The sequence below is a fragment of the Saimiri boliviensis genome, chromosome X (genome assembly GCF_048565385.1).
Source record: "Saimiri boliviensis isolate mSaiBol1 chromosome X, mSaiBol1.pri, whole genome shotgun sequence".
NCBI classification, from domain to species: Eukaryota; Metazoa; Chordata; class Mammalia; order Primates; family Cebidae; genus Saimiri; species Saimiri boliviensis.
In genome coordinates, this window is record NC_133470.1 from 18,889,511 (window position 1) to 18,907,910 (window position 18,400).

General features: G+C 43.8%; 1 protein-coding gene across 1 annotated transcript in view; it reads left to right on the plus strand.

The window, feature by feature from the left end:
* Positions 1-2,378: 2,378 nt before the first annotated feature.
* Positions 2,379-18,400, plus strand: part of PHEX (phosphate regulating endopeptidase X-linked) — a 220,919-nt gene continuing 204,897 nt past the window's right edge. Inside the window, exons 1-2 of the mRNA XM_003924097.4 lie at positions 2,379-6,110; positions 12,478-12,546. Coding sequence (XP_003924146.1) covers positions 5,993-6,110; positions 12,478-12,546 — 187 coding nt within the window. The 5' untranslated portion in view covers positions 2,379-5,992. The remainder of the gene's footprint in view (positions 6,111-12,477; positions 12,547-18,400) is intronic.

Below are 18,400 nucleotides of genomic sequence, written 5' to 3' on the forward strand. Positions count from 1 at the left end.
TCCAACAAATGCACTGCTCAGGGATTTCTGCTTCTCTGGGCGCTGACTACCCTTTTTTTTTTTTTTTTTTTTTTTTTTTGAGATGGAGTTTTGCTCTTGTTACCCAGGCTGGAATGCAATGGTGTGATCTCGGCTCACCGCAACCTCTGCCTCCTGGGTTCAGACAATTCTCCTGCCTCAGCCTCCTGAGTAGCTGGGATTACAGGCACGCGCCACCATGCCCAGCTGATTTTTTGTATTTTTAGTAGAGACGAGGTTTCACCATGTTGACCAGGATGGTCTTGATCTCTTGACCTCATGATCCACCCGCCTCGGCCTCCCAAAGTGCTGGGGCTGACTACCCTTAATGGCCAGGCCTGCATGCTTTAGGGGTATGTGGCCAAGTCGGGTTTGACATACAGTATTTTCATTCCTGCGTCCAGTTGGCCAGTCCAGAACCTCCGGCATGGCTTCTTGGTCTTGCTTTGCAAGGGTTTGTACAGGGCTAGGTACCTAAGAAATGCTCAAGAAACTTCTGTTGATTCATCAATTGATCCAGTGAATGTCCAAGGCGGTCCTGAATGTACTTAACTGAAAAAAGTGGGTGGGTGTAGAGCAGACTATTAACAGACTTACCTTGCATAATAACTTTTCACTTAACTAATTTTCTTTTCTTTTCTTTTTTATTTTTATTTTTTTATTTTTGAGATGGAGTTTCGCTCTTCTTGCCCAGGCTGGAGTGCAATGGCACGATATCGGCTCACAGCAACCTCTACCTCCTAGGCTCAAGCGATCCTCCTGCTTCAACCTCCCGAGTAGGTGGGATTACAGGCATGCGCCACCATGCCCGGCTAATTTTGTATTTTTAATAGAGACAGGGTTTTTCCATGTAGGTTAGGCTGGTCTCAAACTCCCCACCTCAGGTGATTCCCCCCTGCCTTGGCCTCCCAAAGTGCTGGGATTACAGGCTTGAGCCACCACGCCCGACCCACTTAACTAATTTTCACAGCTCTAGAGAAGTAAAAATTAGAATAACGCCCCTCCTCTTTTTTTCCAGAATAAAGACTTTTCACTCCCAAGCACACTAAATCGTATGCTAAATCATAATATTGAAATCAAAGTTTCAATATTACAGTTTCAGGCAAAGACACATTCACCAATTTCCCTGACACAACAGTTTCTGTTCAGAGAATCTGAAATGGAACAATTTTAAGTTACAAGTCAAGGTGGATAAACATTTTCTTTTGTGTATATGTGCCATGTAGATAGGGTGAAGAGGTGGCATCTTTTGCTACTCTTTAGTGCAGAGGTTGGTAAACTTTCCTTGTCAAGAGCCAGAGAGTAAATATTCTAATCTTTGAAGGCCAAAATATCTCTGTTGCAAAACTACTTAACTTTGCTCTTGTAGCATGAAAGCAGTTATGCACAATCTACAAACAAATAGATGTGACCTTCTTCCATTAAAACTTTATTTACAGGCCAGGCATGATGGTTCATGCTTGTAATCCCAGCACTTTGGGAGGCTGAGGCTGATGGATCCCTTGAGGCCAGGAGTTCGAGACCAACTTGGGCAACATGACAAAATAGCATCTTTACAAAAAATACAAAAATTAGCTGGGCGTGGTGGCACGCCACCTTTCGTCCCAGCTATTCGGGAAGATGAGGCAGGAGGATGGCTTGGACCTGGGAGGTAGAGGTTGCAGTGAGTCAAGAGCATGCCACTGCACTCCCTGGGCAACAGAGCGAGACCCTGTCTCAAAAAATAAATAAATACATAAGTTGAAAAATAAAAAAAGCTTTATTTACAAAGACAGGCAGTGGGCCAAATTTGGCCCATGTACTCTTGTTTGCAAACCCCTGCGTTAGTCCTGTGAGCACCGATTATTTCCCTGTGCTGTGAACTTCTTTATTTTTGCCCTAAAGCAGGCGTCCCCACACTGTGGCCCGCAGGCCGCATGCGGCCCCCTGAGGCCATTTATCCAGCCCCCCGCCGCACTTCAGGAAGGGGCACCTCTTTCACTGGTGGTCAGTGAGAGGAGCACAGTATGTGGCGGCCCCCCAATGGTCTGAGGGACAGTGAACTGGCCCCCTGTGTAAAAAGTTTGGGGACGCCTGCCCTAAAGGGTTTGTTTGGTTTTTTACTGTGCTACTTTAAGTGTGGTTTATTTTGAGGGCAAGACAATCGTCATCTCCTAAAAGGATTTAAAAAGGATTTGAATGCAGAAAATGGCACAGGATGAACAACGTACCTTATAATGACTGATTCTCCCACAGCCCTTCCTCTGTCAGGCCCAGCCACTCTCATGTTCTCCTTCATTCCTTTGATGAGTAAAAGAAACTTCATTACATTATATTACACAAAATATGTTTATTTTCAATATTTTGACATATTACTTTTGTAGACTTGTTTTCATTGTTCAAGTAATATATTTTAAAATTACTGATTTTAATTTTTTTAATTTTTAATTTTTGTTGGTACATGGTAGGTGTATATATTCGTGGGTACCTGAGATGTTTCCATACAGGCATGCAATGTGAAATAATCATATGGTGAATGTGGTAGCCATCTCCTCAAGCATTCATCCTTTGTGTTACAAACAATCCAATGGTGGTCTTTCGGTTATTTTAAAATGAACAATTAAGTTCAGTGAGTATATTTTCCTATCTGTGTTTGCATATGTTAGTTTGAGATAGAATGCATTGTAATTTTCCTATTACAAGGAATGGAACTGTTTTTTGGTTTAACGGCTTTTCACTCAGCAGTTGACCATTCAGCAATGAATTCCTGTTGGTAAGTGATGGGTAAGCTTCAGAGGAAGCTCCACATTGCCCTCACCTCTAGGGGAACTGCAAGTTCAAGGCAGGTGATGGCTACTCCAGCTGGTAGCACATGGCCACCATTCACTGTCAGTGGGGACCCTGAAAGTTGTGAGGAGATTGGGAGGAGGAACAAAAGAGGAAAGAAGTGGGTCCTGGTGTTGTGCTTGGGTGACTGTCATCTCTGCTATGCACAGGAAGCTTTGTCAAGCTGCAGACATGCCATGTATGGCAATGATTCCATCCCCCATCTATCCATTTGTGATTTTCCCATGCCACCTGAGGCCACTTCTTGGTCTTAGTGTCCTTATTTGTAAATCAGAGTTAAAATGCCTTTGCTATCAAGTATGTAGATTTACCATGAGGTTAAAGCGAATGTGCTATGCCTATGTGAAGTATCATTGTCAGCTGAGCATTTAGAAGGAATAATTAGGACTTTGAAAGATGACACCCTTCTTCCCCCTCCCTCTGCAGATTAGCATGTGAGGTTCCTGAGGCTGAAGCTGGTTGGTTATTGTTATTGTTGTTGTTGTATTTTTTTTTTTTCAGATGGCATCTTGTTCCGTTGCCCAGGCTGGAGTGCAGTAGCGCGATCTCGGCTCACTGCAACCTTGCCTTCCAGCGATTCTCCTGCCTCAGCCTTCTGAGTAGCAGGAATTACAGGTACCCACCACCACGCCTGGCTAATTTTTGTATTTTTAGTAGAGACAGGGTTTCACCATGTTGGCCAGGCTGGTCTTGAACTCCTGACCTCAGGTGATACACCTGTGTCTGCCTTTTGGATTTTTTGAGACACAGTTTCGTTCTGTCACTCAGGCTGGATGACACAATCTCAGCTCACTGCAACCTCCACCTCCCAGGTCCAAGCAATTTTTGTGCCTCAGCCTCCCTGAGTAGCTGGGATTACAGTCGTGTACCACTACGCCCAGCTAATTTTTGTATTAGTAGAGACAGGGTTTCACCACATTGGCCAGGCTGATCTTGAACTCCTGACTTACAGTGATCTGCCCACCTCAGCCTTCCAAAGTGCTGGGATTACAGGTATGAGCCACCACTCCTGACCCTGAAGCTGGTTTTTAAGAGTAAGTAGCCAGGGCTAATTTGGATGATTTTTATTGCTCTTATTTCTCCTTTTCGCTGTGAAGGGCCGGGAAATGTCAATGTTGGAGCTGTAACATTGAACATGGCAGACATGATTCCTGACCTTGTGGAGCTCACGGTCTAAGATGTATTCTAGAGTCAAGTCCAAAAACTCTTGGGAGAATCCTATACTAGGGGCCAAAGGCCTGCTAGAATGTGTTATGGAATAACAGCAACAAAATAACATTAACAGCCAATGAGCACAGGATATCAACACACCATGACCTCATAACTTGGGCAAAGGCTTATGATCTTCTGACTTTGCCACAACATGAAATGGGAAAGTAAGATATGTTATGGAATAAGCCCCAAAACTTGAGAGAATCCCATGCTAAGGGCTTAAGCCCTGACCAAGACAAGCCAAACAGGACCATGAACGAGTGGCCATGTTATATTGAGCTCATCAGCACCTGCTGAGCACCTGTGTCACCCCTAAAGCCATGTGCACAAGTTTTGCATTGAGATAATTGCTCTACTGGTTTCTAGATATAGTTGAGTTCTCTACCCCCACTCCCACTGCCCTATGACCTCCAGCAAAACAAAAGCAGGTAGGTAGTAATTGTGTTGTGAATTAATGATATCTACATCTGTGGATAATAGAATCTGTATCATTTCAGTGATAGCATTGGAATATCAGTTGCCCTTCCCCGTGAAGAAAGCACATTTTTATCATTTAAATCATTATCATGATCAAAAAAATCAAAGACCCAGTCATTCATCAGTCTTTCCAGTGAAATCAATTGCCTTTGTTTTTTGTTTGTTAATTTTTGAGACAGGGTCTCTGTTTCTCTGTGTCGCCCAGGCTGGAGTGCAGTGGCACGATCTCGACTCACTGCAACCTCACCTCCCAGGCTTCAGCGATTCTCCCACCTCTGCCCCCTGAGTAGCTGGGAATACAGGTGCTCAGCAACACGCCCAGCAAATTTTTGTATTTTTAGTACGAACGGGGTTTCGCCTTGTTGGCCAGGCTGGTCTTGAACTCCTGGCCTCAAGCAATCTGCCTGCCTCAGCCTCCCAAAGTGCTGGAATTACAGGCGTGGGCCACCGCGCCAGGCCTGAAACCAATTGCCTTTGAATTCATTCTGGGGAATCTGCTGAAGTGGACACTTCATGTAAACACAAAAACATCCTGATGAATGGCTACCTCAGTGGGAGTGGCAGACAAAACACATGGGTGCACTTTTCATCAAAACCACACAAGGAAAAAAATTTCTCATCATATCTTTTGTAGTTGCTAATAAACTTAATTCACACACTTGTATGTGTGTGTGTGTACAATTCTCAGTACCACAAAAAGGAAGTGCTTTTTCTCCTTCTTTTAACAAAAAGTTCCAGTTCAAACCATCAGCCTCTGTAGGTTGTCTTAATTGCTACTTTGCACTGCACTGGACTATGACTGATTTTTGGCACATGCTATCATACACAAAGTTCCTAAAATAAAATGCTCCAGGATATCCTAGGAACTCTTAGAAGGCTTTAAAAAGGGACTCACACACTGAAAGAATATCTTTGATGAAGACAATTCAGGCAAGCAGAATGATTCTTGCAACAGAATTACATGATTAATTGAGATCTTGAAGTGGGTCCGGCGAATTCTGGCCACCTAACTTATCATGATTTGGGGGAGTTTCACGAGAATCCAGTTTTGATAAAACAATTGTTTTTTTCTCCCCAAGTGACTATACATTTAAATAGCTAAAACATCTGTTCAGCAACATACTAAAACATGTATACTCGGAACGCTTGAGAGAAGAGCCTGCCAAACAATCGGTTGAGAGGGACTTTGCTGAGGGAGAGCACCAAGATAAAGCAACACTGTTTGTTTTGTCTAGTCAGGGGGAAAGCCAAGGCAACCACTATTTTGGATTTTATAATTTTCATTTGTGAAGAATTATTTGAGAAAGGGTGGCGAGGGGAGATTTCCTGACGGGAGTTTTTTAAGCTGTCCATTAGTAGAAGAGCAAGAGAGCCTTGGATGTCAACGCCTCAGTCTTGAGACCAGCCACCAAACCACAAAAAGTGACTTTCTTCTCGTGTGTTCTCTACTTCCCTTCTGATGGAAGCAGAAACAGGGAGCGGCGTGGAGACTGGAAAGAAGGCCCACAGAGGCATTCGAATTGCCCTGGCCGTGTTTGTCGGTGGCACCCTAGTTCTGGGCACGATCCTCTTTCTAGGTGAGTGGAGTACAGGAGGCCGGGGGAACTGGGTGTGTGCTGAGACATTTCCTTGTGCTTTATTGTAGCAAAACTTGTCATAACACAGGTACATGGCTGTTTGCCTGTGTTCGTAGGTGGTGCATCTTTAGTTTCTATCAAATATGCAAATGAAAAAGAAGCCTTTTTTAAAGAGCCTAAATAAATAAATACACCCAAGCACCAAATGTATAGTCCAGAAGGCAAAGTGGGTGTAAGTGGCTTCGAGTGGCTGGCTGATTCTGTTGCATTAGACAGAAAAATTTTTATGTGGTGCATTTAACAAAATTAGTGTTTATGAATTCATAGTCACATAGTTTCATTTATATTTTGAGGAAAGACTTTATATATATTTTGATGAAAACCATGCTGGAGTTTCTTTCCATTTGACTTTTATTAATGTTTGCCTGAACGAATCATGAAATGTAATTCACAAAACACAAATCAGTCCTTTAAAGTGCACTTTTATTGATATTCTTCAATTCCTTTCTTATCCAGTGACTCTGATGAGATGCAGTTTGATTTATAAATGAATATGAAGGAAAACAGAGGTTTCCCCCCAAGATTTGAAGGATATTGTGATTCAATTATTTTAATGACTCTTGGTGAGAATGATGTACCCAGAGAGTATACAGGATGATAGAAGTGTATTCCTATGAAAAAGTATCAAATATCTTGGAAAGGAGTGAGGGATTTTCTAAAACTCCAGGCTTTCTGAACCCTTGACTATTACCATTTTAATTTTTCTCATACAACCCAAAATACTTCATTAGCCTGAATGTTATGTAGGAACGAGGAGATTCAAGGTGCAGTTTGAAATGTAGCAAACCTGGAAACATTCCTTGGCATATACAGGATTGCAGGAGGACATGTTTATTTTGGCAGGGGTAAACCAGTAATTAAACTTTAAAAGAGTTAGGGTTGTTTGGTTGAAAACTCTGCTAAAATGAGCAAACCATCTTCCCATGTTTTCTGTGGCTGAAGATTTAGGAAATTAGATGGCTCTATTGCTTTCTGGTAAACCTAAATCTCCTGCTCCTGCAACTGAATCTGTGGCTCTTGAAAACTCTTGAGATTTCTCAGCACTTAGGGTTTAGACAAGTGTCCTCTGCTGAAATTCAAAATGAGAGGAAAAATTCTATGGGCAAGCCAAAAGACTACGTGCTATGTGGAACGTGACTGCAAGGTTCGGTTTTTGCAAACCCTCCCAAACTTAAAAATCCAAATAATTATTGTTTATGTAAAAATATGTACTCTTTCTAATAGTATTACCACTACACGAAACTTTTACAAAACTCCACTTTTATGATTATATCCCAAGGCCATGGCATATTCATTGAAAGATTCTCCATGGCAGCAAATCTTTGTTCTATCAGAGAAAATTATTCTTAGGAAACAGTACCAGTGTTTTCAGAGCAAAGTAAAATTCATCAAGCCAGACACTGCTATTATGGATAAGGAGGACTGCATAAAATATGAAAGAGAACTTCCCAGCATGCCCTGTAACCTGGCTCTCACCTTGACTCTCTAACAGGAGCTCAAATGATGTTAGAGAATAAGGACAAACAAAGGCTGTGGCCTCAACATCTTTGCTTCTCAAAATGGGGTCTGTGAGCCCGGGCGCGGTGGCTCAATCCTGTAATCCCAGCACTTTGGGAGGCCGAGGCGGATGGATCACAAGGTCAAGAGATTGAGACCATCCTGGTCAACATGGTGAAACCCCGTCTCTACTAAAAATACAAAACATTAGCTGGGCATGGTGGCGCATGCCTGTAATCCCAGCTACTCAGGAGGTTGAGGCAGGAGAATTGCCTGAACCCAGGAGGCGGAGGTTGCGGTGAGCCGAGATCGCGCCATTGCACTCCAGCCTGGGCAACAAGGGTGAAACGTCGGCTCAAAAAAAAAAAAAATGGGGTCTGTGGACCAGCAGCATCACTATCATTGGGGAGCTTGAGCAACACCCCAGACCTGCTGATTCACAGTCTGCATTTTCACAAGACCCCCAAGGGATTAGTTTGCAAATACAGGTTTAAGAAGCATTGCTTCAGGTGACCACATCTATTTGGATGTATACATTCAGGGACACTTCTTTTTGTCAAATATTTCTGCACTATTTTAGAATCCCCCCTTTCCCCCCATCCCTATCCCTTCCTCGGCTCTGCCACCCACCTCCACTCTGTACCCAGTCAAAGTGCGTGTCTGAAAGACTCCAGGGGCCTACTTGGCAATGCTCTTCATGACAATATTCTAGTTAGGGTCGCCTTCTCTTCAAGGGCTTCCTGGTTCACTTTGTGGTATGTTTCTCTACCTGCCCATGTTCACTTACATGCCTACAATTTCCAGCATCCCTTCTTACTGATTCTTCTTTTTATCTGAGGCTCCGGGACAATCTGTCTTCGAAACCTTATTGCTTCTACAGTAAGAGTGATTGCCAATGGCCTCGAGGTGGCTTCGGAGAACCTACAGAGCACTAGAATGGAAAACATATTTGCCTGCAGCCAGTTTATTTATTTTCAAGTGTCCTTTCTTCTTCTCCTTTCCTTCTCCTTCCTCCCCAAAATCTGTTTCTCAGATGCAGTGGCCGGCAAACTTTCTGTCAAGGGCCAGATAGTAAATATTTTCAACTCTGTGGGCCATACGGCCTCTGTTGCAATGACTCAGTTCTGTTGTCATTGCACAAAAGCAGCCATAGACAATATGTACACAAATGGGCATGGCTGTGTGCCAAGCAAATCTGATTTCTAGACACTGAAATTGGAATTTTATATACTTTTCATATGTCATGAAATATTATTTTTCTTTTTTTTTCCCCAACCATGAAAAAAAATGTAAAAGCCATTCATAGCTCAATGGGCCATACAGAAACAGGAAGTGGATTTGGCCTATGGGCCATAGTTTGCCAACCCCTGCTTTCTGGCCATTTTTATGCTCTTGTTCTGTGGATGACTCGCCTGTATCCTGAGGGCATTTCCTCTGGTTATGGAGAAATCTACAATGAGAAACCAAACTGCGATTTACACGTATCTTTTAAAGCTCCTAACCATTCAAAAGTAACATCTTAATTTTTTTTTTTTTTTTTTTTGAGATGGGGTTTCACTCTTGTTAACCCAGGCTGGAGTGCAATGGCGCGATCTCGGCTCACCGCAACCTCCGCCTCCTGGGTTCAGGCAATTCTCCTGCCTCAGCCTCCTGAGTAGCTGGGATTACAGGTACACACCACCATGCCCAGCTAATTTTTTGTATTTTTAGTAGAGACGGGGTTTCACCATGTTGACCAGGATGGTCTCGATCTCTTGACCTTGTGATCCACCCGCCTCGGCCTCCCAAAGTGCTGGGATTACAGGCTTGAGCCACCGCGCCCAGCTTTACATCTTAATTTTTATATCAAAAATATTTTCTTGGCCAGGCGCGGTGGCTCATGCCTGTAATCCCAGCACTTTGGGAGGCCGAGGTGGGTGGATCACCTGAGGTTTGGGGGTTCAAGACCAGCCTGACCAACATGGAAAAACCCCATCTCTACTAAAAATACAAAATTAGGGCATGGTGGGGTATGCCTGTAATCCCAGCTACTTGGGAGGCTGAGGCAGGAGAACTGATTGAACTCAGGAGGCAGAGATTGCAGTGAGCCGAGATCATGCCATTGCACTCCAGCCTGGGCAATAAGAGCGAAACTCCGTCGCAAAAAGAAAAAATTTCTTTATTGTCTCTATTTCATTCACTTACACTTTCACGTTATCTGGGCTTATTGATTCTCATTTATTTGCTGGATTTTAAAATAACCCCATCCATGGAGATAATGGTCTTCCTTGAAGGGTTGGGTCTGTCAGTGTCCCAATTAATTTTATATATATATATATATATATATATATATATATATATATACACACACACACACACACACACACATATATAGTTGTTTTGTTTTTTTTGAGACAGAGTCTCACTCTGTCACCCAGGCTGGAGTGCAGTGGTGCGATCGTGGCTTACTACAACCTCCGCCTCCTGGGTTCAAGCAATTCTCCTGCCTCAGCCTCCTGAGTAGCTGAGATTATGGGCATGCACCACCACGCCCAGCTAATTTTTGTATTTTTAAGTAGAGATGGGGTTTCACCATGTTGTCCAGGCTGGTCTCGAACTCCTGACCTCAGGTGATCTTCCTGCCTTGGCCTCCCAAAGTGGTGAGAACACAGGCCTGAGCCACCACGCCCAGCCTAATTAATTATATTTAAAACATTCATTCTATTCATTGTTAGATGAGGCTACTTGATTTTATTTCTTCCTTTGAGGTTTTGGGTCAAGAATTATTTCTCATGAAAGGAATAAGTCTTTTATTTTTTTTATTTTTTATTTTTTTTTTTTGAGGTGGAGTTTCGCTCTTGTTACCCAGGCTGGAGTGCAATGGCGCGATCTCGGCTCACCGCAACCTCCGCCTCCTGGGTTCAGGCAATTCTCCTGCCTCAGCCTCCTGAGTAGCTGGGATTACAGGCACACGCCACCATGCCCAGCTAATTTTTTGTATTTTTAGTAGAGACGGGGTTTCACCATGTTGACCAGGATGGTCTCGATCTCTTGACCTCGTGATCCACCCGCCTCGGCCTCCCAAAGTACTGGGATTACAGGCTTGAGCCACCGCGCCCGGCCAGGAATAAGTCTTTAGATAATGATTTTATTAGCTTTTGTTTTTTAAAATAAGGCTAGATCAAGAAGATATTGTCCAGAATTATAAAAATATTATTATTGTTTACAATAAAGCTTATTTTTGCATTATAAAAAAGAACATATGCTCACTAAAGAACATTAGGTCAACATATGAAAACTGACTGATGGGGAAAACTCCCCCCGTGGTTCTACCACCCAGGCCTATTGGAATACTGCACACTAATCTTTATGCTGCTCATATATATATATTTTTACCTAACTTTTTTTTTTTTTTTTGCTTTATATAAAAATCAGAACACACCTTTTTACTACGGTGTGTTTTCTTAAAAATAGGCCTGAGATGCTCCGTAGGCAGTTTTTTTTTGAATCTGTAATGTAACACATGCAAAGAAGCTGGAGGATGGCAGCAGAGAAAAGAACAAAGAAAAGCAGGCTCCTATTTAGAGCGTGGGTTAATAAATACTAAAAACTCGCCACACTGGCTAGTCATCTACAGGTCTTCCATCTCTAGCGAAATACAGGTACTGCCAAGCTTTCTGATCCTGCCACAAATAGCCTCGGTCCCCATTCGCCTCCCACCATCCCTCTCACCATGGCCGTATCTCCAGATGATTCGTTGTTTCTGCTCACAGAGCACAGCAAGAATGAATTCCCCAGAATTTCCTCAGCTACCACAAATAGTTCTGAAATCTTAAATTCACATCTGCTAATGCCCAGGTGCTACCTGGAGTTGACAAATTGGGCACCCTTCTGTACTTCGGCAGAAATCTATTTAGATAATGTTGCCAGCCAGATGGGGACAATAAACCATTGGTGAAAAGCTATTTCAATTTTAGACTTCTTTGGGGGGTGGGGGAAGGAAGAAGTAGCTGGAAGCTTGGTCCACAAAGTTGCAAATGTCTGTCTGGTAGCTAAGCTGGGCCTGGTGGGTGGAGGGTTTGTGGAGTTGAGAGCAGGCGGACAATAACGGTTGCTGTTAACAGGTGATTGAGATATGTTCAGGATGTTCCTTACCCCTACCCCTTTTTTGGTCCATGTCTATGGATGATTTAGATAAGATCCAGAACTCTAAAAACCACACATGCTAGCTTTCTATTTCCACTCTGATTGGCTCCAAATGACTTATTTTAAAAGTTTCAGTTTTCCCATCTTGAATATGGGCATGGAGTTATAACCAGTAGAGTGAAAGTATGAGACTTAAACCACAGATAATTGGACATTGAAGTGACTTTAGAGATTATCTGGACCAGTGGTGCTCCTGTTTGAGCATGTATCCAAATTCACCTGGGGGGCTTGTTAAACCGCACATGGCTGGGCCCCAATCCCAGTGCTTCTGAGTCAAGATCTGGAGTGGCTTTCTAACAAGCTCCCAGGTGCAGCAGCAGCAGCTGCTGCTGCTCTAGAGACCATGCTCTTAGGAGCACTGATCGGTTATACTTACTTGTCTTAAAGAGGAGAGAAACTGAGTTTCAAAGCAAGTCTTGCCAAGTCTTACCACAGTCTTACCAAAGTTACTTAGCTAGCAACTAGAATTTGGTTCCGTGACATTGAACCCACTGGGTTTTTGAATACTGCATCAACACTGAGAAGGATGAACTGATATCAAATGTCTTGCATATTGTTTCCAAGGTTGGTTTACTCGATGGTGGTCTGCTACCCGTCAGCCATTTATTTTGGTCTGTTTTTTCAGTGAGTCAAGGATTCTTAAGTCTCCAAGCTAAACAGGAGTACTGCCTGAAGCCAGAATGCATTGAAGCTGGTAAGTCACAGTTTTCCATCCTGTGTCAAGTTATAATTATGGTACCTTGGGGAGTGGAAGAGAAAACAGGTGATATTTTTAGTATTCTGTTTGCTTGAGGTTTACCAAGCACAGAATGCAATTTTGAAGAAATTTTAAGTTTACTTTCAAGTTTTGGTGTGAAATAGTGGAGCTTAGGTTTCCTGTTTTCTTTTTTCTTGCAAAAAACAGCTGTGGTATTCTAAGCATTGTTACAAGGAAATCAGAAAGGGGCTTCGAAGGCTGAATGGCTTCTCTTAAGACCCACAGGCAGAGAACACTGGTCTTCCTATGGCTCTGCTGGCTATAGATTCCTCTTTACCTTAAGCCGTTGTATAATTTCTGGTCTGTGGGTCAGACTTGCCTGCCTCTAAGCAAGACTCCTTTGTAAATAAATCCATGCTTCCATTGTCAGTGGGAATTCTTTTTTTTTTTTTTCTTTTTTTAAATTGAGATGGAGTCTCACTCTGTTGCCCAGGCTGGCGCCATCTCAACTCACGGCAACCTCCGCCTCCCAGGTTCAAGTGATTCTCGTGCCTCAGCTTCCCGAGTAGCTGGGCTCACAGGTGCCTGCCTTCACACCCGGCTAAGTTTTGTGTTTTTAGTGGAGATGGAGTTTCACGATGTTGTCCAGGCTGGTCTTGAACTCCCGACTTTGTGATCCACCCGCCTCAGCCTGCCAAAGTGCTGGTATTACAAGTGTGAGCCACCGCACCAGCCGGGAAGCCTTTTTTTTCTGCTCCACATTGCAAGTCGAACTTCTCTTGAAGTGTTATCAGTGGGTACCCCAAGGTGAAGATGAGGGCTTAAAGTTGCCTCAGTTTTACCACGCTGTCTTACCCCATCGAACTTGTGGCTGGAGTTGCCCCAAAAGCAGCAACAGGAACTTCCCAGGAGGGAGTACCCCAAACCATCCCAAGATGGGGCCAGTTAGGATTCTAAAGAAAGAAGCATTAGGAGAGACAGTGGGGGGTGGGGAGGGATAACATGGGGAGAAATGTCAGATACAGTATGCACCTAAAGTAAAATAAATAAATTTTTTAAAAAAGAAGCATTAAATAAATGCCAGGGTGGCCAGTCAGTCCAAAGCAGTTATTATGGCAATTTGCATCGAAAGTGCTGCAGTGTATCCTCAAGACAGTGAGATAAAACGAGTGTTCTACTTAGGTATGTCTGCAGTCAGGGCATTAGGGTGTGGACACTATTTTAGGGCTAAAGGAATTTGGATCAGAGCCAGCACTCGTTTCTTTGAAAGTTTTGTGCATCAACCTAGATACCTTTATCAGTGCCTGGGAATGTTCCAGGGTCCAGTTTGGGCCTAAGCCTGCTGGGAAAAACTTGCAGCTGGAATTATTCAGGCGTCGTGGCTCATGCTTATAATCTCAGCTACTCAGGAGGCTGAGGCAGGAAAATTGCTTGAGCCCAGGAGGCGGAGGTTGCAGTGAGCGGAGATCGCACCGTTGCACTCCAGCCTGGGTGACAGAGGGAATCTCTCTCAAAAAATAAAAGAAAACAAACTTGCAGCTTACTGGGTCACAGAATGGTCAAAGTACTCTGTAATTTTTTGTTTAGGACACCGAAAGTGGGGCTACCTCGGGGTCCCACACACAGCTGTTAGATTTCCCTCCTACATCAGTGTTAGCACCTAGATTTGAAGGAGCCAGATTTTAGCTCTCACCTTCACTCTTTAAGTGGGCAGGAACACTTTTTTCCTTTTTCCAAAAGGAAAATCATCAAACAAGTTGAGCATGTGGCCCTTTGACCTTCCTCTTGGCCTTAAGAGAAGAGGTTAATGAACAAATTCACCAAATATTTATTGAACACCAGATACGGAGTTAAGTTTTGGAAATAGAGCAGTGAACCAGATATGGGAAGAAAGACAATAAGGCAATTTATGCAACAAGAAAATGATCAAACTGGGCATGGTGACACGAGCCTTTAGTTCCAGCCGCTTGGGAGGCTGAAGCTTGAGCCCTGGCGTCGGAGGCCAGCCTGGGTAAATTAGTAAGATCCCCATCTCTAAAAGAAAGAGAAAACTATCAGTCAGTGGAACATGTTATAGAGAAAATTGAAATATTAAAATAGAATAATGTGATAGCAAGTGACAGGATGGCTAGATTGAAAAGCCGGGAGACATGACCTTGCAGGTGACCTTTGAATGATGAGAAGCTAACTGCTGTGTGAAGACTGAGGCAGGGGCTTTCCTTCCGGGTGGGGGAAACAGGTGGGGCAAAGAGCACACAGAAGCTTGAACTTGGTGGACTTGAGGAACAGGAGGAGCTTGCTAGGTGAGGTGCAAGTGCTGGGGAGTTAATGGGGGTCCCAAGTGCCAATGAGTTTGGGCTTTCCTTAAGTGGGCTAAAAAGCCTCTGCAGCCTTTTATGAAAGGGAGTACATCTTATGAGCATTTTAAAAGCTGTCTTGGGCTGGGTGGCTCAAGCCTGTAATCCCAGCATTTTGGGAGGCCGACGCAGGTGGATCACGAGGTCAAGAGATTGAGACCATCCTGGTCAACATGGTGAAACCCCGTCTCTAATAAAAAATCCAAAAAAATTAGCTGGGCATGGTGGCGCATGCCTGTAATCCCAGCTACTCAGGAGGCTGAGGCAGAATTGCTTGAACCCAGGAGGCGGAGGTTGCGGTGAGCCGAGATCGCACCATTGCACTCCAGCCTGTGTCACAAGCGAAACTCCGTCTCAAAAAAAAAAAAAAAGCTGTCTTGGTGGACAGCTCCATTAGAGGGAGTTTTTCTCAATGGAGAAGAGACCATAGCGAGCAAGAATAGAAGGTGGCCCAGGTAGGCGGTTTATTTCCATACGCCAGGTAACAGGCGATGCGGTCTTGAATTCAAGAGATGTAGAGGGAGAATGGGGGAACGTTTAGGAGGTAGAGGGTCTAATGAGGGATTCGATGTGGGCTGTGAGCAAAAACAGACAATTGGGGGTGATGCTTACATTTTTGGTGATGGTTGGGTGGTGGTGTTTATTGAGATGGGAAAGAGAAAGAGCTTGTAAACTCTGAGACCTTATACAAGGGTAGTGAGTTAGGTAATTACATTAGTAGAGTTCTTCTTTGTTTTGTTCTTTTTCTTCTTCTTTGTGTTTTTTTTTTTTTTTTTGAGATGGAGTTTTGCTCTTGTTGCCCAGGCTGGAGTGCAATGGTGTGATCTCAGCTCATCACAACCTCCACCTCTTGGGTTCAAGTGATTCTCCTGCCTCAGCCTCCTGAGTAGCTGGGATTACAGGCACCTGCTACCATACTGGGCTAATTTATATATTTTTAGTAGAGATGGGGTTTCACCATGTTGGTCAAGCTGTTCTCGAACTCCTGACCTTGTGATCCACGTGCCTCGACCTCCCAAAGTGCTGGGATTACAGGCGTGAGCCACGTTGCCTGGCCTTTTGTTCCATTCTTGAGTGATCAATATTATGTATATTTTTTAACTAGGCTAAATGTTAGGTGACTTATAGGCACCATCTCATAAAACCTTCAGGAGACCCCCTATGAAGTTGGTGCTATCACCAGCCTCACTTGCCGACGAGGAAATGGAGGCTTCTAGAGGCTAAATGACTGCCCAGGGTCACATCCTGAGTTAGCAGAGCCAGGCTTCATGTCCGTGTCTGGCTCCTTTCCATCTTTTCCTTGGTGATATGGGGCCATGCCAGGCAAGACCCTGGAACGATTTGGGAACTCCCAGGCCCTTTCCTGTTCCAGGATTGAGTTGTTGACCTGCGGTTTTCTCCAGTGGTGAGAGGATGTCATGGAGTAGGTTGGATCCATCAGGGCAGGTTTTAGAGTTGATGTCGCCTCGTGCTTTGGCTATGGTAGGGTTCTTGCAGATGTGTGAAATGGGAATTTCTGAGCTCATAAATTTTCAACTTGAGTTTAGAACACTTTTTGGTATGGAGGGCCCTTATTTTTTGAGTTTTAGTACAGGATTATGAATCATAATGCAAGACTAAAACTTACAGATTGACATTCAAAGAGGTTGCCTCCTGCCAGCGAGTATGTTTTCCCTCGCTGACCTGTTTTTAATTTTCACATTGGCGAATGGCTTTCTAATGTTGGGAAAAAAAAAAAAAACAAAACAAAACATTGATTTTGCCGTTTCTGTAGTGAAAGACTCACCAAAGACACAGTTCTCTTGTTCTCTTGAGTGTAATGTGAGCCTCAGTGTGCCCAGGGGTCTGCAGAACAGCTGCTGAGTACATGTGTCAGGAGAATTGTGGCCAAGTCAGGGCCTTGAACAAGAGGCTGTGCGTGCGTTGGCGTGCACGCTAACAGTTCAGAAGAGGAGAGTGTTTGATCACCTTCTGGACCATTTCTGAGCAGGTGCCAACCATTTCTGAGATGCCTCCTCTCCATCACTCTCTTCTCCTCTGTGTCCTCTTATTGTAATCCCTCTTTCAAAATAAGAGCTGTACAAAGAATGCAAAGAAACAAGGAAAGGGCATGCATGCTTATATCATCACGGACAAGGGCAGACAGGCTAACTGGGTTTGAAGCATGATCTAGCTATTTACAAGCCACATGATCCTGGGCGAAATAAATAGCCTCTCTAAGCCTCAGTCTCACCATGTGTAAAATGGGAATAACAGTTTTTGCTTATACTTAGTGTGAGAATAAAATAATGGGCGGGGTATGGTGGCTCATGCCTGCAATCCCAGCATTTTGGGAGGCCGAGGCGGGCCGGATCACTTGTGCCCAGGAATTTAAGATCAGTCTGGCCAACATGGTGAAACCCTGTCTCTACTAAAATTAAAAAAATAGCTGGGCATGGTGGCACATGCCTGTAATACCAGCTACTTGGGAGGTGGAGGTTGCAGTAAGCTGTGATTGCAGGTTGAACATGCACTTGAGCCCTGAGGTGGAGGTTGCCGTTCAGCCTGGGCGACAGAGTGAGACTCCATCTCAAAAAAAAATAAAATAAAATAAAGAAGAAAATAATAATGGTAGTGGCAGTATTCTAAGTTCACAATGCTGATTGTTTTTTTGTTTTTGAGACGAAGTTTCACTCTTGTTGCCCAGGCTGGAGTGCAGTGGCGCCATCTCCACTCACCACAATCTCCGCCTCCCAGCTTCAAGCAATTCTCCTGCCTCAGCCTCCCGAGTAGCTGGGATTACAGGGATGCACCACCATGCCCTGCTAATTTTGTATTTTTAGTAGAGACGGGATTTTTCCATGTTGGTCAGGCTGGTCTCAAACTCCCAACCTCAGGTGATCCACCTGCCTTGGCCTCCCAAAGTGCTGGGATTACAGGCATGAGCCACCGCGCCCAGCCCGCAGTGCTGATTCTTAGCCCCAAACCCAGAAAACATTGTAACTGTCAGTTGGCAAGGTGGGGCCTGATCTCAATTTCTTTGAGGGTGAAATTGGATCTTAACTCATGGGAGGCTGCTTCAGACTTGGTTTATCCTACTTAAAAGAGTACGCATATGTTTCCCTATAGAACTATTAATGCACTTGCTTCAGGCCTGCCCCTCTACCTATTGCTGAAATATTACGTGATCTGAGGTTATATGCAATGTATTTCTTTTCTAAAATCTGAAAAATCTATGACGTCTGAAACATATCTAGCCTCAAGAGTTTCAGATGGAATTATAGTTCACAGATATTGCTAAATACATACATACATACGTACAGGATGCTCAGTGAAATTTGAATTGCAGATATGCAATGACTACTTTTGGTGTATGTCCCATGCAATATTTGCTACATACTTACTCTGAAAGGTGGTTATTTATCAGTAGTTCAAACTTCACTGGGCATCCTCCATTTATATGGTAATGTGCCCAACCACTGTTCTAAGCACTTTACGTATATTTAATCATTTAA